Source organism: Camelus bactrianus, chromosome 9 (genome assembly GCF_048773025.1).
Source record: "Camelus bactrianus isolate YW-2024 breed Bactrian camel chromosome 9, ASM4877302v1, whole genome shotgun sequence".
Classification (NCBI taxonomy): Eukaryota; Metazoa; Chordata; class Mammalia; order Artiodactyla; family Camelidae; genus Camelus; species Camelus bactrianus.
Window position 1 is genome coordinate 46,279,988 of NC_133547.1, and position 22,826 is coordinate 46,302,813.

The 22,826-nt window shown below is 44.9% G+C and overlaps 2 protein-coding genes, 1 long non-coding RNA gene and 1 pseudogene across 13 annotated transcripts in view; 2 read left to right on the forward strand and 2 right to left on the reverse strand.

Moving 5' to 3' along the window:
- The window catches only part of TTF2 (transcription termination factor 2), a 48,007-nt gene extending 45,300 nt beyond the window's left edge, over positions 1-2,707 (forward strand). The window contains exon 25 of the transcript XR_006719797.2: positions 1,897-2,707. The gene's annotated coding sequence lies outside the window, so the exon portion shown is untranslated. The remainder of the gene's footprint in view (positions 1-1,896) is intronic.
- TRIM45 (tripartite motif containing 45) lies at positions 1,864-10,727 on the reverse strand. 6 transcript variants are annotated; one of them, XM_045505885.2, is made up of 7 exons: positions 10,422-10,721; positions 9,321-9,571; positions 7,028-7,761; positions 5,714-5,843; positions 4,887-5,001; positions 3,080-3,206; positions 1,864-2,127 (listed from the first exon to the last, which is right to left on the reverse strand). In XM_045505885.2, exons 1-7 carry the CDS (start codon positions 10,593-10,595, stop codon positions 1,979-1,981), a joined length of 1,680 nt encoding a protein of 559 aa, XP_045361841.1. In that variant the 5' UTR covers positions 10,596-10,721; the 3' UTR covers positions 1,864-1,978. The 6 variants fall into 6 exon arrangements, with proteins under 6 accessions (XP_045361841.1, XP_074226371.1, XP_010966442.1 ...); XM_074370270.1 differs by having other exon boundaries at positions 9,321-9,853; positions 10,422-10,719; XM_010968140.3 differs by lacking the exon at positions 10,422-10,721 and adding an exon at positions 10,312-10,381 and having other exon boundaries at positions 9,321-9,853.
- The window catches only part of LOC105079391 (uncharacterized), a 30,101-nt gene continuing 17,895 nt past the window's right edge, over positions 10,621-22,826 (forward strand). For 3 of the 6 annotated variants that reach the window (XR_836263.3, XR_012509199.1, XR_006719804.2), the window contains exons 1-4: positions 10,813-11,159; positions 11,344-11,460; positions 16,954-17,087; positions 18,856-18,944. This is a non-coding gene — a long non-coding RNA (uncharacterized LOC105079391). Of the gene's footprint in view, positions 10,760-10,812; positions 11,160-11,343; positions 11,461-12,886; positions 12,968-16,396; positions 16,502-16,953; positions 17,088-18,855; positions 18,945-22,826 lie in introns of those variants that run through there. The other 3 variants (XR_006719805.2, XR_006719806.2, XR_006719808.2) reach the window with 3 other exon arrangements.
- Positions 18,252-18,379, reverse strand: LOC123612688 (U4 spliceosomal RNA; annotated as a pseudogene).

The following is a 22,826-nucleotide window of genomic DNA, read 5'->3' on the forward strand; positions in this document are numbered from 1 at the left end:
AAAAAGGACAGAGGGAGACTACACGTAAGGGTGTGACGATGGTCTGTAGGGTGTAAGCCGAGTAGGATGAAGGAAAGGACGTGAGGAGGGGAAGGGAATAGGGGCAGGTGGTAGAATCACCATGTTGGGGATTCTAGGGGGGAGGAAGGATTCGCAGAGTCAGGTTATTATAGTGGGTGAGCCGGGAAGATGTGAATTTGTGGTTGTAGGATGCTTGAAATTGGATTATGCAGAGGAATCAGCAGGAACCAAGGTCTAGGGTATGTCTGACTGTACAGCTAAGTTAGGGGAAAAAGAACATTAGAGAACTGGTCATGGAATGAAGAAGTCAGTGTGGATATTGAATTATTCTACGATCAATGAGGAGTGGTACTGGAGTGGCAGCAAGTTTGGTGCTGAAGTCTTCAAGAATTAGGCGGAATGATGTAGGCTCTAGATGGCTGTATCATGTAGGGGTAGCAGGTTGTATAAAGGCATGAACTTCCAGGCTGGCCGGCCATTTTTAAAGAAAGAGGAATAATGGTCTAGAACAGGATTTCTCCACAGCGGCACTGTTAACACTTTGGGCTGGATCATTCTTGTTGTGGGAAGCTGTCCTGAACTAAGCAAAACAACATTCCTGACTTCCACCCAGGAGATGCTAGTAGCACCCTGCCGCCAGCTGTGGCAAGGAAAACTGTCTCTGAGACTTTACTAAATGCCCTTGGGGGGCAAATTCACTCCTGGTTGAGAACCACTGATCGTAAAGCAGCAGTGATTAGCTGAAGGACACCCACCCGACCTCAGGGCCCCGTGGTTATAAGGAGTGAGGAAGAGCAAATCGCTAATAATTTGAGAGGGTTTCGGGGCCATCAGTGTCTTCCGGGAAGATCAGATTTTGGTCAGAGGGAGGGCTGGAGGGACTCTTTCCAGAAAAGGTGAGACTGCAGTGACTATATTAGTATTTACAGCTCTGATGTATCTCACAGCTGTCAGACTTAAGGAGGAAATGTACTCCACGTTGACCTGACAATGTGTTTCATCTAATTATTTCACTTCCTTTGCCTGAGCCAGCTCACCACTCAACTGAATCACTTCTTAATGGATCTTACAATGCAGAGTCCAAGAATTTTATTTAATACATGCTGCGTTTTTGCTATATAAAAGTCAAGAGGCCCAGAAGAACACACAAACTACATGCAGTGACGACCTTGGCAGGGCTGGGGCATCAGGGCTGTGTACTTCCTCTCCCAAGAATTCTCATCAGCTAAGCAGGCACATCACAGGAGTCAAAGCTCCTAGTTAATTTCCTAGGTCTACAGACAAAAGTGAAGGCGATTCTCTAAAGGGCAGAGCGTTGAGAGACTGAGGAAGACCATGGTATCTGGATCACTTGGCATGAGTACCATCTGCAAGAAATGTATCAGGTTCTGTGTCGACAGCATTCCCCTTTACTTAACTGACTGTGTGTGTGCCCTTGACCACAGAGTAAATCTTCTAGGCTCTGGGAGTAGGTGATGAACGTGGCGCAGGGGGGACGTGGAGGACCTCCACCCTAACAGCAATATCACATTACAATCCATTTAAAGTGTGCTAGCAAAAAGTGGATACGCTCAAAGGAGGTTTTTACTCTCTGAGGGAAATAAATACCATGCAGCTCAGGGAGAAATTAAAGAGTTATATATTAAAAAGTAAGGAACTAAATGACCCCCATGATCAACGGCACAGGAACCGCCATGCCTGTTCAAAGCCAAGGGAGTCTCCCTGGTAGAGAAAGGACCCTGCCAACCCGTTGGGAAGAGGAACGTAGTGCGTTCTCTGGTGCTCAACCATCTGCACATACGATCCGTGAGTAACTCACAAAAAAGTACTTGAATTCGAGGGTATAACATAAGGCCCTTTAATTTAATTCTATAGGTTTCTGCGGAATTAAGGTCGGGGTCCTCTGATGATCTGAAGTCACGCTGGCGGCAGCTGTGACCATGTACCCAGGAAGCCGTCAGAGCGCCACCGTCCTCAGTAGACTCCTCGGTGCGCTCTGCCCGCCTGCCCATGTGCATTCAGACTTCTCCGTAAACTTCCCACAGCAAGACCAGTGGGGACGACCCGGATGGCCTTTGTGTCCGTGGCCACAGCCTAGGTACCCACCTGCGTGGTACAAAGAGAAAACCACCATTAGAGGGAAGTCCAGCAGTTCCCATGGAAATTAAACTCATGGCAACATTCAGATTCAGGGGACGTGAAAACATCTAAATGGAAACCTGGCGAGAGGAAAGAGATTTCAGATGCCTCTGTAGTCAGGAGGATTCTCAAAACTGATGACAGCAAATCAAGTGAGGTTAGCTCAGTTCTAAGAACAGTGTTATTTTAACAGTCTGCTAACTCAAGGAGACCGACTGGTTTGGATTTTAACTATAACAATTAAGCAAAAGGGAAGGGCAGAGTGGTGGAAATAAAGAAAGTAGATCCTGAAGTGTTTATATGAAAGTTTGCAAAAGCCTATCTTAAGGCCCACCATTAGAGTAAGGACACTACAGAATACTCAAATAAAAAATAGATTTCTTGCTTGAGCTGACCCTCCTGCTCACCCTCCTTCCCTGCCATCCCCCCCCCCCCCAAAACCAGACCTGATTTAGTTGGTTTATTCACCCTGCTTCATTTGGAATTTCTCTAAGGTTTTATTTTATTTTATCATTTTTTTCACAATAAAGCTCCTGTTTATTACTTATAGTATTATCATCATCATCATTTTTATAATAGCATGTCTAAGGTTTTAAAAGGAACAGGATGGGTTGACGTCTTCCCCACCACTCTGGCTGCTGGAAAGGGTACAGATTGAAATCTAGTGTCCCAAGGAGGAGCACAGGGCTCCTAGGTTTGGTTAACTGTATCAAAACTAAAAGAACTCAGACTTTTTAAGTTTGCTACTTCAATTTTCAGAACAAAGATGCTTGATACGTTTATATGCACAGACCACATTCCTAAAGGGAAAGCCTGAGTCGACATCCTGGACCTGGTGGCGGTGTGGTGGCTGATTCCCACTGCTGGGAGACACGCAGAGGGTGAGGGAGGACTTTCAAGAGCGACTGGTTCTCCTCACCTGGCATGGTGCCTCCGCACGCGCAGCGAGCAGTCTTCTGGCCTCCGCTGGAGCAGAACGTGCAGCAGTGAAACACGCCTGGGTGTGAGCGGTGCCTTTTCCTCACGGTCACGGTGAATGGCGAGCCCTTCAGTGTTCAGACCAAGAGCAAAGAATGGCATCTTATGAGTCGACAGGGATGTGCTGAGCATCACGTGTACTAAACGGAGTGTAAGTCACCGCGTCTGCCTTTGGAGGGGCAAGGACAGTAGGAGGGAAGCAGTGACCATGGGACACCGAGTAGCTGGGTGCTCAGCTGGATGGAGCCAGATACAAATGCAGTGAGAGGGGGCATCGAGGAACCCATGCTGCCCTCCTAGCACGCAGACCACCTGACACACTAGTAAACCCAACTGTGTTTTCATGTCATCGACTTCGGTCTCTGTCTTCTCCGCTCCTGAGCAATCTCGCTAATTGAGGAGCACGTGACCACAAGGCTAGGATATCAGTGGTCCTTTCTCCAGTTGCTCAGCCACACACTTCCCCACCCGCCCTCAATGACTGAGCCAGCTCCTCTCCATTCTGGAGTAACTATTTACCCATCCACTCATTCCGGGGCAGTGAAGCCAGATAGGGCGGGGAAGGTTAAGAGTGTGTGTTACTAATTCTTACATTAGAAACTCCCCTACTTGCCTCCTTTCCTTCAAGGACAACTTCTACTCTCCAGTTTCCACCTATGCTAAACAGCAGACATTTAATAAGCATTGCTGTGTGCCTATTGCTATGTGAGAACCACACAGTCTACAAAAGGAGAGAGGCTGGCACCTTAGAAGCGTTCCAGATGTTAAATCTCTCTTCTTTAAAGAGTTTACAATCTGTTTTAAAAACAAGTTGAAGTTCAAAGAAATGGGTTCCAATTCTGATTTTGCTGCCGAGGTTCTGTGTATTGTGCAAGTTTGCCTTCTTAGTCTAACTGGACGATGACCTTTATACGTGAGTGGCTGGGAAGAAACGTGAAATAGTGTTTGCAAAAACACCTAACCCACGCCAGTACCCCGTAATTAGGCAAGCAGTAAGTGGCTACTGAATAGGAATCTTCCTAGTGCCCAGACCACAAGCTTAACACACCACGACGCCCTACGGTGTCTTGTTGCCCTTGTCAGTGCTGATCTCCGACTGGGGGAAACCACTGACAGCTCGAGTGTCAACAGAGATTCTGTTGGACATGCTCAGTATTACCCAATTAAAAAAAATGCATAATCTCTAAGCTAGAAAATATTACACTTGTCTGTGGAGGTGGTGTAGTAACCATGGTAACAGATAAGCACATATATGTAAACAGAGTAGAGAATTACATGGGCATGTGGTTAGGCAGAGAGAGGACTGGTCAGTTGAGAGGAGAGGGCATAACTCTCCCAGTTGTGTTCCAGTAAGTCTGTATCTGGTCATAGTCTGAACAACACTGGGAAATCCTGGATTATACTTCTTGAGTATATATGCTTGTCTGCTGGTAGTTTGCCCCTGTGACCAAGGCATCTTTCCCAAATTAGGAATTCCAACAAACCAACTGGGAAAATGATAAAATACAAGCCAAGCATAACTGCCAGGAGGCGAAATAGGTCTAGAGAGTTCACCAACATCTTCTAGTGAGAATAAGAGTTGCCACATCTGGGCCTTTCTAAAGTGAAGAGAAGCAAGGAAGGAGAGAACCCTGTTCAGTCCCTCTATACAGCTGGTCCAGTGAGGAATGTCTCCACACCCTAAGATGACAGAAGCCGGCGGGCTAGGGTGAAGGAGGTCAGGGAAGCATAGGCCGAGTTGCCCTCACCTGCACGTGCCGCTCCTTGACACACACCCACACAGTGTAGACACCAGGGTCCTTGGGGGTGTAGGACACACAGTATGTCCCGTCCTTGTTATCGTGGACCATCGTCTTGACTGGACTGAATAGAGGGGAGAGTTCAAACGCCACTCATTCACAAGCCTGCTTCAGCTGCCCGCTATCTTAAGATGTACACAATACCATAAATTCAGTATTAATTTAATTTAATTAATTTATTTTTAATGAAGGTACTAGGGGTTGAACCCAGGACCTCATGCATGCTAAGCATGCGCTCTACCACTGCTCTACCACTCTTCCCCCTCAGTATTAATTTTAAACGTCCCCCGAGCAGGATGCTGCTTCCACTTGTCTCTGAGATTGATTTTACAACAGAAGGTAAGCGACATACATAATGATTGAATCTGATGTTCAGATGAATTTCTTGAAAATGTTATGTTCTCTCCAACCGACTTCCTACTCTTTGGCCTCTCTCCTCCCTCCTCTAATTCCAGAGACATAACTTTGCTCCCAGCACAATTTAGTAGCAAAGTGGGACCATTCAGTCCAACACAGAGTTTGTTTCAGTCTATTCAAAGCTTGGGATGAAGACAGTCTGAAGGGCAGATCAGACCTCTGGAACAGAACTAACTCCAGACATAAGACCCATACAGGAAAACTCATCTGGTCCAACTGGTCCTTTTGCCTTTTTAGCAGCATCATGGGGGTGGGGTGGGCTGTAACTACTGCAGTTAGAGCTTCACCACTACAGAGGACCTCAAGTTTCCAGTTCCATCACCGCTCATTACCCACGTGCCTGACTGTATAATACAAACCTGTCTTTCTTATCCTTAGGGACTACTGCGACTTGGATGTTGTCTCCTCCCTTGCCCATGTTCTCTCCTGCTGCATCCTTACAAAGCAGGGTGAAAAAGGCGGTCTGTTTCTCGCGGGCTCTGTAGAGATCTGCAGAAGATAAGCACTCAGAACCCACCTCAAAGGCCAACTGCAGTGACTACATCCCCGGATCAGACACCACCCTGTGTTTTCTCTTTAGAACAAAAGGTTGTGCTTCCTGTTTCCTCCTCCTTTTCTCTCCCCATCTGTCTCCCAGCGCATACTTTTGGGAGTCCATCCTGGTAAGCCTGGTTCTCTCTCAGCCAGCATCTCCTCTTGGAGCACATAAGGATCCTGGACTTTAATTTCAGCCTTAAGGAAGCGTTGAAAACACTCAGGCTTGATGTATGTATTCAGAGAAAAAAAAACCTCTAGAAAAAAACCGTGAGAGGCTGGTAAGCCCATAACTGCCCTCTCTGAGCTGCCAATAGCGCTGGAAAAGGTGGGGGAACAGCTGACCAGCTTGGATTCTTCGTGCTGTGAGGTTCTCCACAACCTGGTCACTGTGTCAAGGTGCTGGGGGAATATTCAGTAGCTACAGCTTCTGGTCCAGAAGTCAGATGAAACAGGCTTCTTAACCTGGGGTTGGGGAACTACTGTGAGGTCTTATGAAGGCTCTAAGAATCTCCTGACATAGTATGCCCAAATTCGTGGGTATTTCTCAGGGAGAGATCATTCTCAGCGGGGGACCTGTGACCTCTAAACAGTTAAGAATTCCTGAGCCAGCGTCAGGATGACCCTAGGATACAATCGTCCTGTCAGGACTGATCTGTGACATACATGTAGGAATAACATGCTTCCTTTAGGAAGAGGTGATCAAAAGAAATTGTCTTTTCCCCCTACTGAGTGAAATGCCTGCCATATTTTTTAAAATGCCCATATGTGGCTCACATGAACCCGGAAGGGCACAGAAGAAAGTAAACCATCATCTTGTCTTCCTCACCTCTCTGAAACTCTCTTCAGAACTTGGCCCCAGCCACCCTCTCTGAACAGGCAGGACCGCGCCCTGCCGCCAGCCTGTGCCGTTACCTCCCACGGGCACTGCCTCTGTTCTGTCATTGGAGAGAAAGCACGGTCCCGGAGCTCCTTGGTTGTTGCTACTTTTCTCAACGGGAAAAAGGTCAAGCATCGCCCGTGAGTGGGATCTTACCTGGATCCCGACCAGACCAGAACAAATCAGAAAAAGCCACCCGTCTTTAACACCATGTCCCTGTCCACTGCCCTCTTGATGCCAATGGGAAATGCCTCCCTACCTTCTCCTTGAAGAACACACTTGGCTGGATCAACCTCTTTGGTACTGATGGCCCCATAGACTTCATAGCCCCGGCACAGTCCTGCTTTCTCTTTAGGGGAGAAGGCGATCTTCTCGGTCACCCCGGGATGGGCACTATATTCCACTTTGTTCAGCTTTGTGAGCCGTTCCACGACCACCCCCTTGGTGATGAGGATCTCCAAGTCCGAGCCACTGGTCAGCAAGTGCTCGGTGAACTCCACTCCAGTCCGCATGTCTTCCAGCAGCTGCTCCAGCTGTGCCTTCTGCAGCTGCAGGGAGTTTTCCTTCTGGACCCGTATGTCTTCCAGCTGCTGCAGCAGCTTGTCCCGATGCTCCTCAATGGCCTTGATGTAACCCTCAGAGAAGCTTCGGACGTCGTTGGCCACAGCCTCCACCCGCGCCTGCAGGGCACTGTTTGTCCCCTTGATCTGGGCCAGGGCCTCCTCCAGGGCCTGCACGTGGGGCTGGGTGCCTTTGAGGAGCTCACGTACGGAGTCCCCGTGCTTGTGGATGACATTGCTGGTGAAGTCGCACGGGTGCTCCCGGTGCTCCCCGACCACGCAGTCCCGGCACACCGGCCGGTCGCAGAGCTCACAGAACAGCCTCAGCTCCTCCGCAGGGTGAGCAGGACACAGGATGGGTTTCCCAATCCGGCTGCAGCCTTTCAAGTCCTTGAGGTCCACCATGGTGTGGTAAGTTGTTTTCTTCTGCCGCCTAGGGGCCAACAGAGCCAGGAACGGGAAATTAGGGGACAACTCTAGTTGGGAAACAGTTGGGCACTTTTGAAAGCCTGGGCTCTGAAGTCAGACAAATCTGACTTCATATCCTTGCTCGAACCTCCTACAAACCACATGACCATCTCTGAGTCCAGCTCCTCCTCTAAACAGTGGGGGTAACACCTACCCGGAAGGGCTGTTGTATAGCATTGAATGACAGTAGGCTAGGGCTCCCTGGCTTGGCTTATGACTTTGCAAGAGGTTGCAATGCTAAGGCTACATCCTGGAACTTGCCCTGAAGAGTTAATTTGTCAAGAGCCATAGCCTACTCCCACAGCCAGCCAGAGGGGAGAGCACTGGTGGAGACCCCCGCAGCAAGAGGCAAAAACTGTGCCAGAGGGCGCAGCAGTCAACCTCAGACAACTAAAAAGCAGCTGGCTGGCCCCAACAGAAAGTGTCCCTCATCTTCCCACATCACCCAACCCAGCAAGCTAAGGATTTTTGAGTCAGCATTATTAGAAAGAGTAAAATCAGTGGACAATAGAAATCAAAGCTCTTTTAATTTTCTGTAGCCCTCTAGCGATCCAGGGAAATCCCGAGGAACCCACAGTGACTGTTCAGTTTCCCTGTTAGCATCATATCGACGTGAGGGTGACATGCCTATTTTGACTCCAGAAGGGTGGCTGTAGATAAAACAGGGTCAGCTGTTTAGCAGAAAGCAAGGTAGTCATCATTACAAGTTAAAAATAGACTGAAGGCTGCTAACTTGTCCCGTTGGTGAGGCCAGAGAACACATGGAAAGCAGGACTTTAAAACTATTTTAGGCTAATCCTAAAACCTTGGCCATTTTACACTGGGATGTCCTGGAGTAGGGGAAGGGGGCGAAAAGGGACAAAGTGATTCATGTGACAAACTGTTCACCAAACACCATAAAAGACTTTATCTGTATCCCAATGAGCACCCACCAGCCCACCTCCCCAAGTTCCAGAGTAACTCCAGGGTACCTGGCAAAGGCTGAGGTGGGGCCCCACCAATCAGCACCTTATACTGATAAGGGAAGGCAGCATAGATTAGTAGAAAGAGCACAGAAAGCAGTTAGAAGATCTGGATTTCTAATTCAGTTCTGTTATACACTACTTACCACCTATGGGACCCTTGGCAAGTCATATTGCTGAGCTTCAGATAATAAATAGGAGTGAAAATGGTGCCTGCCTTTCTATGAGTTACAAGGATCAAATGATATCAAGGGCAGGGGCTATGCTATTATATTCATTCTCTTTCTGTAGCACCTAGTACAATTATTCACTATACAAATGACTGATGAACCAAGGTAGCTGAACGTGAATTGTAAACTGAAAAGGACTCTGCAAACCCTGGATGTTACTGTTACCACGGGTATTATATAAAGGCTGCGGGAGTTAACTACTGTTCTGGAGGATGTGTTGTCACATCGTATATTGCCCTCTGACCTCCCAAGGCATTTGAGCTTTCCTTTCCATCGGACACCTCTTTGTACTCCGCTCTTAAGCCACACCAGGTGGGGTAACCCATCTTTACCTATGAGCCTGGCAGCAGAAGTGGCAGAGATTGGCTTTGCAGGTCTGACACCTCTTCTCCACTTCCCTGTCGCTGCACAGGTCACACACCAGGCCCTGGCCTTCCCCACGCAGACTCTCCAGCATCACATCATTCATGGCCAGGTGGTCTATGGTTAAAGCCTTCACTCCACCCATGGGCAGGTCCACTTGAGCATCACATACCGGACAGAGAATGCCGATCTGCGGCTGCAGAGTGCGCGGCTTGAGTTCCTGGAATAGTGACCCTTCAGAGCTTGTGTCAGACTCTCCCCCTCGGATGTCCACTACTGAGAAGGGTTCCAGCTGCTCCAGACAGGTGGTGCAAACTGTGTGCAAACAAGGCAGGAGCCTGGGGGCTTTGAAAAGCCCCATGCACAAAGGACAGTGAGTCTTGCCTGAGTTCCCAAGTGTGGTCCCACTGGGGAGTTTGCCCACGAAGCCCAGCAGCGGTTTCCTGTTTTCTGCCATATTCCCCACGTTTGTGCTCAATATCAGAAAAGGCCCTGGGCAGTTCTATAAAGAAGTAGTAGGTGATTAGGCCCACCCAAAGAGGTTTCCGAAACTTGAACAGAGACCATGGGGACTCTCTCTTAGGCAAATCAAAGGGAAAAAAGGAAGAGGATTCCTCAAAGTATCCACCCACAGATCTGTTCAGCAGGGCCCCCTCCTTCGCCTGGCATCCCATACCAGACACGCCCACGCCCTCCTCTGCCCCCTACGTCCTCCTCCCCAGAAGCGCTTCCAGGTCTAGGTCTCCAGCTAGTCCTGCTGCCGACTCTTGGATCTCTGCACCTCTAACGCCCTCCGCTACCACCCCCCTCCCGCCGCCCACCCCACTGGTCCCGCGCCCGACACGCGACAAGTGCCACCCTCGCCCCCCGCGTGATGCGGTAGGGAGGCCGCTCGCTCCTTCCCTCCACCGGGCCCTCCGCGGAAGGCACGCGGCGGGCGAGGGAGCTGCGAGCCCCCACCGGCTTCTCGGCTGCCACCGCCTCCCCACGCTCCGGTCCAAGGTGCCCGAAGGCTCTGGCCCTTCCTCGCACCAATCCCAGCCCGGGTCTACTCAGGCGAGCCCAATCACCGTCCGAGAGGGGCGGTGCTCGCCGCTGCGGGCCCGGCGGCCCCCCAGAGCGACACCACCGGCGTCCAATAAGCTTTGGAAATTCCACATCTTCTCCTGTCCTCTCCAGGGAGGGGCGGCCTGAGGGCTTGGGCCTCGGAAGAGGAAAAGAGTAAGACCGGGAGTGAGCGGCATAGTGTAGCCAGCGTCACCATTTTACGGCGACTAGCCCTCTCTTTATAGCTGTGGCGACCAGACAGGCCAGAGGACCACTTAAGAAGCCGCCCTGATGTGGCAGGGGCACGCCTCCCTTGCGCCCTCTGATTGGTCCCATGAACCCAGCCTAGGCCCTCTCATTGGTGAGTGGCGCTGTCAGTTAGCCCCGAGCACCGCCCAGGGCTTGCTGGGAGTTGAAAGGGGAGGCGCTTTGGTTGTTCCCCCGGAGCGGGACGCGGTGTCGGCGTTTCTCCGCGCTGCTGAGAGCCTGCAAGTTCCCCTCTGGGCCTCCCAGCTTATTTTAGTTCAGGAGCCCCTGAGGCCTAGCGTGCCGGTTACAAGAGCTCCTAGGAGCGGCTCGCCGGCTCCTGGCCTTTTCCGGGGCGAAGGGCCCCTCAGGGAGACCGTTGGACCGAGGTCTAGCGCTGCGTGCGCTCTGCGAGCGCCCGGGAGCGCGACTCCTCGTTCCCTGGGGCTGGAGAAGCCGATGTTTCACCCGTCCAGACTAAGGGGTTGTTTGTCATCCAGAATTCTACAGTTTGTGTAAGAGAAACGGGGCAAGCTTGTCCCGCTGTTTTTAATCAATCAAGGAGGGCCTGTGACTGGTCACAATGGGTTAGTGGAGGCTGTCAAAGAGGGATAAGTCCTTTGTGGGCTCACAAACTAATGGCAGGATGAACGATACATCAGGCACCCTTTACTTCACAATTTCTTTGTCTCCTTTAAGTGTCCCTAGGAGGAGTCTCCTGATTTGGCCGCACGAGGGCGCTACTACACCTGAGGTCTCCTCTGTTGCCTACACCTGGGATCTCCTCTATTGGCTACACCTGCATCTCCAGAAATGGTAACACTCTGGTGCCTTACTCTCCACTTGTTCTCGTATCTCCAGCCGCTTAAGCGCGTCTAGCCTGTCTGAGTACCTCACTGGTTGCTTTGTTCTTTACCTCCACTACTTGATTTGACCCAACGGCCACTGTCTCATTGATGTCCTCAATATCCATTACATGCTATAGGCACAGTGCCTAGAACCTAAGCTTTAAAAAATATGGAATCTGAAACAAAAGCTTGTCGACTCCAAACTATGAAAAGAAAACTATAAAATAAGAAATTGAAATGGTTGGCCATTTCTAAAATATAACATGTGAGTGAGTCAAATGCCACTTTTGTGTGTAAATTACAGGTAATTTCCCAAAGTAAGCATGCCTACTGAGGTCTTAAAATAGTCCTTACCTAGTTTTCTTCAGCTTTTTGTCCTTCTGCGTGCCTGCTGACTCAGAATCTGCTCTCTCCACTCCAGGATGCTGGAGTATGTCACAAAAACTGCAGACTTGGGTTTGCTATATATTCTTGCTCTGAACTCTACCTCAGCCCTCCCTGTTGCCTGGTGATGCTTCACTTCATCTCTTATTCATGCTCTATCATATTTCCCATAGCAGATGTTCCAAGCTTCTCTTGTTTAAGAAGTGTTGTATAATTTACATGCGCATTATCTCATTTAATCTTTTAACAACTCTATGAGGAAAGTCTCAAGGTTGGTGGCCAGTCCAAGGTAACACATCAAGATTTGAACTCTGTCTTATGATACCATTAAGATTCTACCCCAACTACCTCTACCCTTCCCTTTCCCAGCTTCTTATTGAATCCCTTATATATTCAGCAGCTAACTGCCTCTAATTGAGTGAGAAAAGCAACTCCCCCGACTTTTTACTTAAAAACAAATCTGTGATTCATCACACCTCCTCATCCCTCTCCTGACTGCTTTTCTTCTATTCCAAGGTGACCCCACATGACCTTTGCATTTTATTCCAACTTTTCCTTTCTTCTCAAAACCTGGCTGTTTTTTCAGTCAGTCCCTGACTAGCATGTTCTACCAAATCCTCCCTTGACTAGGCTGCCTTTTAGCTTACCTTTGTGGCTCTCACCACTACATTTCTCAAGAGTGGTCTCACTTTCTGCTTTCATCACCGTCTCCCAGTATCACCATCACCACCCATTTTTTTTTTCCTCCCCTAAATAAACTAACTCCTCTTTCCTATTGAAACTTTTCTCTTGTAGATCATGAATGACCATGTCACTGGCCTTTTTTCACTGCAGTCTCTTTAGTATTTACCATTGTCATGTACTTTCTTGTCCTTAACACCTGTCTCCCCCTTGCCTTCTGAAATACTCTGCTCTCCTGGCCTTTTGATTCCTTGGACTGCTTCTCACATTCTCCTTCCTCACTGGTTCCCCTTTCTCCACTTTATTCCCTACATTTTCTTCTTATGCAGGTGGTTCTCAGGTTCACACTTTCAGTACTGACGTCTCTCCTGAGCTTTGATCACAACCATCTGTTATAAACCTGCGCCCAGGTATGGCCCCATCACCTAAAGTCCCACGTGTCTTAAACTTCATTGAACGTCTTTGTTCATTAAACTGTGCTCTGAATTTTCCTATTTTATTGTCTCAAAGATGTCATCATTCTCTCTTCCCTCCAGCTTGAAACCCTATAGTGCTCCTGGCCTCCTTTCTCTTTTTCCATATCCAGGTGGTGGTACCAATTTCTTTCCATCTCCACTGCCAACACCTTACTGTGTAGAATTTTAGGACGATAAAGACTTTATCACCTTTACCTCAAGTATTAGAAAAGTCTCAATGATTCCTACCCTCCATTTTTTTCTCAATTGATTCTATGCAGTCTTTTCAAATTAATTGTACAAATATCATACAAACCAGTCTTTCATTCTGAAAGCTTCAGTAGTTCCCAATCTCCAGAGAATAAAATCTGGATTCCTTAATAGATCCATAAGATGGGCCTTTTAGTTGTACCTAAACATTGCCAAGCACACTTCTTGGCCTTTTCCAATTTTGCCTTCAGAATTCTTCCACCTTTATTATTCCAGACCTGCCCGCCCTTCTCTGCTAAGCTGCCCCACACCAACTCCTTGAATTTCCCTGTCACTTCAGAGCTCCACATTTGAGCTCCAGAAACACTTTTGCCTGTACTTTCACTTTTCAGTTTGTGCTACATTCTGGTATTGGGTGTTTTTTGTTTATTATGTATGTATATGTTTATATATGTGTGTATATATATGTGTGTATGTATATATAGATATACACATACACACACACAAACGCACATGTATTCTTTGTCTGTTACGATGAAAAACCCTTGGCAGCCAGCCCCATGCCTACACAGTAGACATCTCAAAGACTTGTTACTGGTGAGGCAAATCAGTGACCTCAAAGTGGAACAAACAGGACTACATGCAACCAAGAGTTTTGTGGGTCGTGCAGACTGTAAGCAACATGGGGTGAAATTATGGGAGAGGATTGTGTAAGGATTCTCCTTCCCCAGAATTAGTTGGTGTTTTGTTCTGTGCTCACATACGGCTTCATCTTTCTGGGGACCCCAGGCAGCAGAACAGTTACAGGAAGTACGGAAGTGATGGGATCAGAGGAACAGGATGGATGAAAGCGATGAGGTCCAGCAAGGTGTCTGAAGGGTTTCAGCTCACTCCTGTGGCCTCAGACAGGGGAAGTACCAGAGACAAGAAGGCCAGGAAGGGAGGAGGATGCATCGGGAAATCAGGCAGGCCTGGATCGGACAATTGGCCTGATCAGCACTACCAGACACTGAGTAAGGGTTTAGAACGTGGACCCTAGAGCTACGTCAGACTTACCTTCCACCATTATACCTGTTTCTGTCACTCACCATCCTTCTTCCTTAGTTCAAAGCAAGGAGAATCCTTTCTCCTAAGGTCTGCCTTCTGAAGCCCAGTCTCATCTGCCTCCCCCTTCTCCTCTGTCTTCATCCTGTCTTTTCTGGTGGATTTTCCTTTCAGCTCATACCTATGCTTAAGTCTCTTCTCCTACCCTGTGCCCCTCTCTGGCTCCTGCTTTCTCTCTGCCTCTTAAAAAGAACAGTCTACACTAGCTTCTCTAATTCTTCTCACGTTTTACTCCTGAGCACAGTACAGTCTGGCTTTCCCTTTCACCGTTCCCTGAAATTGCTTCTGGCAAAGTCCCTGGTAACTTCCCGCTTGGCTACATCCAGTGGACACTTCGCAGGTATTATCTACCTTAATTGGCTATAGCTTTTGACATTGACAGTTTCTCCTTGAGACTCTCTCCTCTTTGGTTGCCATAACACTATTCTAGATTTTCCTTCCTCTTCCCGCCCCTCTAACCACTCTTCGTCTTTCTCCCTGTGATACACTACTTCTTCCACCTGGCTCTTAAACGTGGCTGTTTCCCAGGGTCCTTTGGCACTTTTTTAAACAAAACGAAACATTTCCTCCTCCCTTGGCTGTTGTGGGATTTGGAGGTGATACATGTACAGTGCCAGCCCACTTCTTCTAGGGGGTCTTCTTACTGTTATCATTATTTCCTGCATCATGTCTCTGAATCTACTCCCTCCCTCCCTGCTGTTCCTGCTTTAGTTCAGATTCTTATCATACTTTGGATTGCTAATTAAGTGTCCCTATTTCCAACCCACTCGCTATAATCCTGTTAGAGATCTTTCTGAAACTGCAGTCTGATCATAATCTTGAGTAGCTGTTCAGTACCTCCGTTTATTCATCAAATATCCTTTAAGCACCTGGAATGTTTTCCCTGAATGTCTTCACAGCTTGCTCCCCCCTAGAACAATACATCCCATGAAGGGAGGGACTTTTGGCCATGTGCCAGGATGTATCGTTGTGTAGAACAAGCAAAAATCCCTGCTCTCAAGCAGACTATCTTCTAGCGGGGGCTTCCCTTGACTCTGTCTTTACCAGCTCAGCCAACCTCATTTCTTGCACTGCCCCAGCCTGACCCTAGCCTGCACCTGAGCGTCAGCCTTTTGTATGATTGTACAAGCCACTTGCTCTGCTTAGGACGTCCTGCCCATTCTCCCTGCCTAGTTAATTCCTACCCATTCTTCAGAGCTCAGTTTTCAGACATCAGCTTCTCTAGGAATCCTTCATTGACCACATCTTTATTCGGTACCCCTCTATGTGCTGCCTGTGGTATTCTGTCATGACCTCTATTAAATCTATTTTTTTTAACATTTTTTATTGATATTAAATCTTTTAACATTCTGCATTTCAATTTTATACTTGCTTGTCTGATTCTGCCCTCTCTGCAGCCCACCCCTCCCACACTGCGTTCTTTTAAGGACAAGGAATTGTATTTTATTTCTGCATTCTTAACATTGAGCATGTCTCAAACATAGTATGGTTCAGTAAATGTTTGATGAGTGAGTAAATGGCCAAGGTTCATGTTTAATTTCTAAGAAACTGATCATAATGATGGGACAGAAGACTGGAGAAATGTATTGTTTATTTCAGATGGATCATTTTTGCCTTCTGATTCCTTCCCCCAGAACCTGATTTCTAAAACAGAGTCTTTAGTGCCATCTAGTGGAAGTAGCTGCAATAAAAAACACTGCTACTAATAAAGCTAGGACAGTGCATGCACGCTGTTCTGCTTTATTTTGAACCAAGCATAGAAGGGAGAACTTGACTGCAATGCATTATGGGTGCTTTGATTTGTATCTAGAAATTCACTGTACCTTGAATGAATGATTCTAATTGTGGGATCTAACAAGTGTTAATAGTTCCTTATAGTGGATATTTTGTGATAAATGGGAAACTTCAATTTTGAGAAGGTGTAGGATGCAGTGGCTAGAATGATCTGAGCTCTGGGGCTCCCCTTGTGTGACTGCTTTTAGGTCGAACTGGAACTAAACGAGACAGAAGTTCCGTTATTACTTAACTGCCTGCCTTTTCAGAAAAACATTTTTCGCTGTCTTATCCAAGATCTTCTAGGTCTTCTCACTTGACTCCTAGTCATCTGACCAGATGCTCTGCCATGACCACCAAACATCTATTACTGATGTAGTCAGGAAGCTGCATTCAGTCTCGGTTGGTTTGGAATAAATATAAGCTCTTCTTAGACTATCTGTACATTATTGCACACCCTATTCATCTCTTTGTGTAAATAACATTTCTATATTTATCAAGTGTAAATTAAATAATAAATAAACAAAGCTCATTATTAACGTTTTAAAAAGCATCTGATACATTGTATTAATGTATTTATTAAATAAATTAATGTGGTTAAATGCTTTGTGATCATATCTTCCATATAAATATCTTCTATACACAATATACATAATTAAAATTGGTAATAATATAAAGAAAACTATGCATATTTAGGGATTGGCTGTTGTGCTGCATATGGTGATGATTCTTGTGATTAAAATTAGAGTAGCAGGTGTGGAGTGCTGTTGTGTTAGAGAATGGATCATAAATGTCATGCTTTGTACCTTTATAGTGTTGCATTATAATTTGACATGCTGTTTTTTTCCTCTTAGGATTCTTTTGTGATTTGTATTTAATGAATACACCAACTTGCAAGATTAATCATGAAAATTTTGATTTAGAAGAGACCCTTTGTTTGGAATATGTTTGCTCTAGATGTCTTCATGGCTTGTTTCCTATCAAAATGGTAAGTCTTTGAGGGCAAAGACTGTTGTCTGTTGAATTCTGTGTATATCCACAGTATCTAGATGCATGCCTGACCCATAATTGGAGCCCAATAATTATGTATTGAATGGATGTGTGAGATAATTAAGGTATGGCTAGGTAAAGACATTGGCCTAGGGTCACACAAGAAGTTACTGGCAGAAGTGGGACAAGAACCCATGTCTCTGACTGCCACTCTGTTGAGTGGTTCAGTACAACGCCTTGTGTCTAATCAGTGCTGCTTTTAGAGCAGACCCCTGGATCCCCTGCTCTGGGCCCTTTGCTTTGAAGGGACCCACTATGGCCCTTCTCCAGTCACATCCTTTCCCAGGGGCCAAGGAATTCAACCAGTACATCTCCCCACTACACCTGCCCCCCGCCCCCCCCCCCCCCCCCCCGTGACAAGCGCACATTCCAGACTAGCTTCTAGCTGCTGGGGCTCCTTGAAATTCCCTGATAGTTAGCCAGAAGTCCACTTCCAGGGCCTGTGCTGGCTCTTCTTTGGGAGCAGACAGGATAAGTGTGCCCATACCTAGGCTTCAGGAGTGGTCAGAGGGCAGCTGTTGGGGTGGTGGAGCTTAATCAGGTTTGTTGGGGTATCCACACGTGCATGTGTGAGGCCTCTCTGTTGGGCGGACAGAGAACAGACCATGGGCTGGACGCCTCTGTTCTCCCCTTGCTCACGGTCCCTCATGTTAGGGGCAGGCCTACCTCAGTAATAAACCCGGTTCTCTCCACATATTAAATGTCATTTAAACCAACACTGAGTGAATACCTGTATTATGCTGGGTATTTTCAAATGTATTTTCTCACTTAAATGTTAACCTTAAGAAGGCTCAGAAGTGACTTGCCTAAGGACCCACAGCTGATAAAATGCAGAGCTAAATGCATTACCAGTATCCTCAAGAAGTTTTAAGTGCTCTACACTTACCAAAACACATACATCCACACAGATATATAATGTAAGTGTATGTATGTGTGTAGTTCGGTGTATGTGTTACATACATACATATATATGTGTGTATTTAGATTATTTTTTCATTGATAAAATAGTGTTTGATCAAAACATGTGAACAGTTTAGAAGAGCGTAAATAAATAGTAAATCTCCTGTGCCAGGCCGTGAGTCAGAGACAACCAATCAACAATTCTTTTCATTAAAGATATCCATATATTTTAAAACTTACCGTCAACAATTTTTGAACTTTTTTTTCAATTAGCAATAGTTGCGCCTCGGATAAACCTCACTGGTTACAGTACTGCCACTGTGCAAAGCTAATTGTTGAACTTTTTGATTTGGAAAACTTTAAATGTAAGCTGTGTACAAGCGGTGAGAAAGGCATGGCCCACCTCCAAGTACCCATCGCTCAGCTTTACCAGTTAACAGCATTCTGTCATTCTTACATATTTCCCCAACTTTTATGATCATGTTTTTTTGCTGGAGTATTTTAAGTCAAATCCCAGATGATCATGTCATTTTGTTAAATTATATTAAGATTATATTAAGATACTTGTTTGAAAAGGTTTAGATGTAAAGATGGAAAAAATTTGACTTTTCATGTAGAATTTATATATTTAAAAATGCCATATTCAATTAAATGCCAATTTTATGTATTTATTTTTAGATTTCTTCCTTTATTTCAAAGAGGATTCAGATGGGAGTTAGGCATTTAATAATGATTTTTGTGACTATAAATAAAACTTACAGGGTCTGTATGCATTCTGCTTTATGCCATGCTTGTTTTCTTTGCAGGATTCTGTGGGACTGCACTGTATTTTGTTATAATTGGTCCACTTTTCTGTTTTTTCCTTTTCCTTCATTTGGAAGAGCTATTGGAAATGGTAAGCAAAAAAATGTCTTTTTTTCTCATTTTTTTGCATGATAGAACCTGAAAATGATGACTATAAAAAGGCAGGCTGTGATTTAACATGTGCCTTTTGTAATTCAAATGACAGCTAATTTTTCTGAACTAAAGTGCACCCACAGCTTGGTAACAGCATTTAGAACATGAGTAGATTATAATATTTCATGGCATACAGAGAAGTCTATACATTAGTTCCAGGACTATTGCTATGAAATATAAATAAGTGATGTTTCTAGTTGCAAGGAAATATAAATAATCCCCACCAACTAAGGCAAAACCTGGTTATTTATTTCTATAATGACAGCAGCAATTTTTTTCTTAAGTACCTATTTTCTAGGTAGCGTTTAAGTCTGCACTGCATTTTATTAAATTCTTCACTTTCTGCATAGTGTTTAGGGCCTGAAAGCTTTTTTCCCCCTGTTATTAATAAGGAGTACGCCTAATATTAATGACGTGTTTCAGGAAGCTCTGGTGTGATAAATTCCTTCTATTCTTTGTTGTTCTGTGCCTCTCTTTTATTTTTATTTATTCATTTAGTTATTTATTTTTTTATTTTTTTGGTGGGGGGAGGTAATTAGGTTTATTTGTTTATTTTTAGAGGAGATACTGGGGATGGAACCCAGGACCTCATGCATACTAAGCATGCACTCTACTGCTTGAGCTATACCCTCCCCCCTGTGCCTCTCTTTTAGACAGATTCCCATCAGAAAAATCTTCAGAGTGATACTGTCGGGAGGGCTGGACTGGGGAGGGGGCTCACAGGGAGGATGCACCTGAGTGTCTGTGTGAGAGGAGTTGAGAGCCAGCAATCTGGGTGGAAAAAAGACTCAGACTTCTTGGGAAGCTTCATTTGCAGAGCAAAACACTTGTTCTTCATTTATGTCTCCAGTATGGCTTGGTGCTGCCACGGCTCTAGACTTGTGCTGTCCAGTATGGGAGCCACTAGCCATTAAGTGGCTTTTGAGCATTTAAAATGTGGTTAATATGAATTACAAATGGTGTAAGTGTAAAATACATGTTGGTTTCTAAGATTTATTATGAAAAAATGCAAAAAATCTCATTTAGTAATATTTTATATTGATTGCATGTTAAAAAAATATACATATAGATATATTTAAATGTAGACTTTTTTTAGAATAGTTTTCAATTCACAGCAAAATTGAGCAGAAAGTACAGAGAGTTCTTATATATCCCCTCCCCACCCACCCTGCAGCTTCCCCCCCCACCAACATTCTGCACTAGGGAGTTAACATTTGTTATAATCAATGAAGCATCATTGATGCATAATTACATTACATTACATTAGGGTTTACTCTTGGTTTTGTACATTCTGTAGGTTTGACAAATGTATAATGACCTGCACCATTACAATGTCATACAGAATAGTTTCACTGCCCTAAAAATCCCCTGCTTCTGTTCTCCCAAGCCCCTGGCAACCCCTCATCTTTTTACTGTCTATAGTCTTGCCCTTTCCAGAGTGTCATACATTTGGAATCATACGCTATGTAGCCTTTTCAGATTGGCTTCTTTCACTTAACAACGTGCATTTAAGATTCTTCCATGTCTTCATAGCTTGATAGCTCATTTTTTTTAGCACTGAATAATATATTCCAATATATGAATCTCCTACAGTTTATTTATCTAAAAGTGATAATATTTTAATTAAAATCTATTAAATAAAATCTCTTATTAAATTTCTTTTTAATTGTTTCTTTTTTACTTTTTAAATGTGACTTCTAAAATAAAATTACATAGACCGCTCACATTAAGTTTCTACTGGACAGCACTGCTCTAAGCCTTGGTAAAACAGTATTGCTAGAGTTTATCTTCAGTACAACTTTCTCATTCTGACACCTAAGCTTTGCTGCCTCCTACAAAGAGTATTCTCCTCCAGGACTTGCCTTGGTTTGATTCCTCTGTTACCCCTCAAACTACTTGGGATTGCCATGCTCCTCCCCCAACCCCACCCAACAAAGACTTATATTATTTAATTCATTTTGACAGCACCAGGTGATAATTGACTAATTAGGTCTTTTACCACTATACTAGGTTCTCTGGAGCATGTAAGTGTGGAGTCTGTGGCCAAGTGGCCAACAATAAAAAACATTTTCTTAGAAGAACTGAAAGCATTAGGAGTTAACAACTTTTTTTGTTAGCAATCTTAGAATTTATCTTACTTAAAAAAATTGAGATATAGTAGATTTACAGTTTGTTAGTCTCAGGTGTGCAGCAAAGTGGTTCAGTTATACACAGACATATGTATTTTCTTTTTCAGATTATTTTACATTATAGGCTATTACAAGATACTGAATATAGTTCCCTGTGCTACACAGTAGGTCTTTATTGTTTATGTGTTTTATATATAATAGTGTGTATCTGTTAATCCCAAACTCCTTATTTATCCCTCTTCCCCAGATCATGTGTTTTTCACTCTTCAGTTTGTTACTGTGGTGCATCACACTGATTGATTTAAGGATGCTGACAAACCCCTGCATCCCTGGGATAAATCCCCCTTGACCATGCTGTAGGATCCTTGCAACGTATCGTAGGAGTTGGTTTGCTAATATTTTGTTGAAGAGTTTTGCATCCATATTCATCAGTGATGTTGTCCTTTAATTTTCTTTTTTTGTGTGTGATATTTTTGGTATCAGAGTGACGGTGGCCTCATAGGATGAGTTTGGAAGTGTTCCTTCCTCTTCAGTCTTCTGAAATAGTTTCAGAAGGACGGGCATTCGCTCTTCTCTGAATATTTGGTAGAATTCACCTGTGAAGCCATCTGGCTCTGGAATTTTGTTTGCTGGGAGTTTTTTAATTACTAGTTCAATTTCAGTGCTGGTAGCTGGCTTGTTCATATTTTCTATTTCTTCCTGGTTCAGGCTTGGGAGATTGTGCCTTTGCCCGTCTTACTGGCATATACTTAGTTGCTCGTAGTAGCCTCTTATGATCCTTTGTATTTCTGTGCTGTCAGTTGTAATTTTCCTTTGTCATTTCTCATTTTATTGATTTGGGCCCTCTCCCTTTTCTTCCTTGATGAGTCTGGCTAAAGGTTTATCTATTTTTTTTCATCTTTTCAAAGAACCAGCTTTTGGTTTCATTCTCTTTCCCCCCTGACCCCCACCCATATTATCTAGGTGAACAGAATATAGGTACTCATTGCACTATTTTTTCAAGTTTTCTAAGTGTGGAAATTTTCCAAATAAAAGTTGGGGTAAAATGCCATTGTCTCTGCACGCTGTCTCTATCACTCCTGCATCCTAATTCTACAGTGGGGCCCTACTGACCCACAATTTCTTGGTAACACATTTTCTCTCACCTTTGGCTGTTTGCATATATTGCTCCCATTGCCTGGATGTATCATCTGGCCTCCCCCTCTTCCTTCACACACCGACTTTGCCTGTATAACTCCTAGAAGTTTTTTTAAGATTTCACTTCCTCCAGGAAGCCTTCCTTGACCACCTAGTCCCACTCAAGCCTAGGTTGAGAGCCCTTCATTTATTCCCTTTATTGTGATTTTCTTCATTATTGCCCTTGCCATAAAATATTATACCCGCCCATTAAACTTATCTGTCTTCACTACACTGTGAGTTCCTTAAAGGCAAGAATTATGACTTATCTTTTTGTCCTCTGTGATTACTGTGGGGCCTCATACAATATTTATTAAATAAATCAACGAGTAGTTTTTCTATGAAATACATATTTATTTTATGTAATTCCATTTAACAGGAAAAAATGAGAAAAAATAAAGTGAGCCTTGATGTTTTATTTAGCCTGTAAAGCTTTACTGCTGATAACAGTATAGTTTCAGGTTAGACCTTTATAAATAGTAAAAATAGTTCCCAGATTCCTAGTATGAACCCCG

Excerpts from the sequence above, each read along its gene's own strand:
- TRIM45 (XM_074370270.1), bottom strand. The coding sequence starts at position 10,595 with ATGCCGCTCACTCCCGGTCTTACTCTTTTCCTCTTCCGAGGCCCAAGC. Across the intron at positions 7,762-9,320 it reads TTCTGCTGCCAGGCTCATAG|GCGGCAGAAGAAAACAACTT; the intron begins GTAAAGATGGGT and ends GTTGGCCCCTAG. Across the intron at positions 5,002-5,713 it reads CCTAAGGATAAGAAAGACAG|TCCAGTCAAGACGATGGTCC; the intron begins GTTTGTATTATA and ends CCCTCTATTCAG.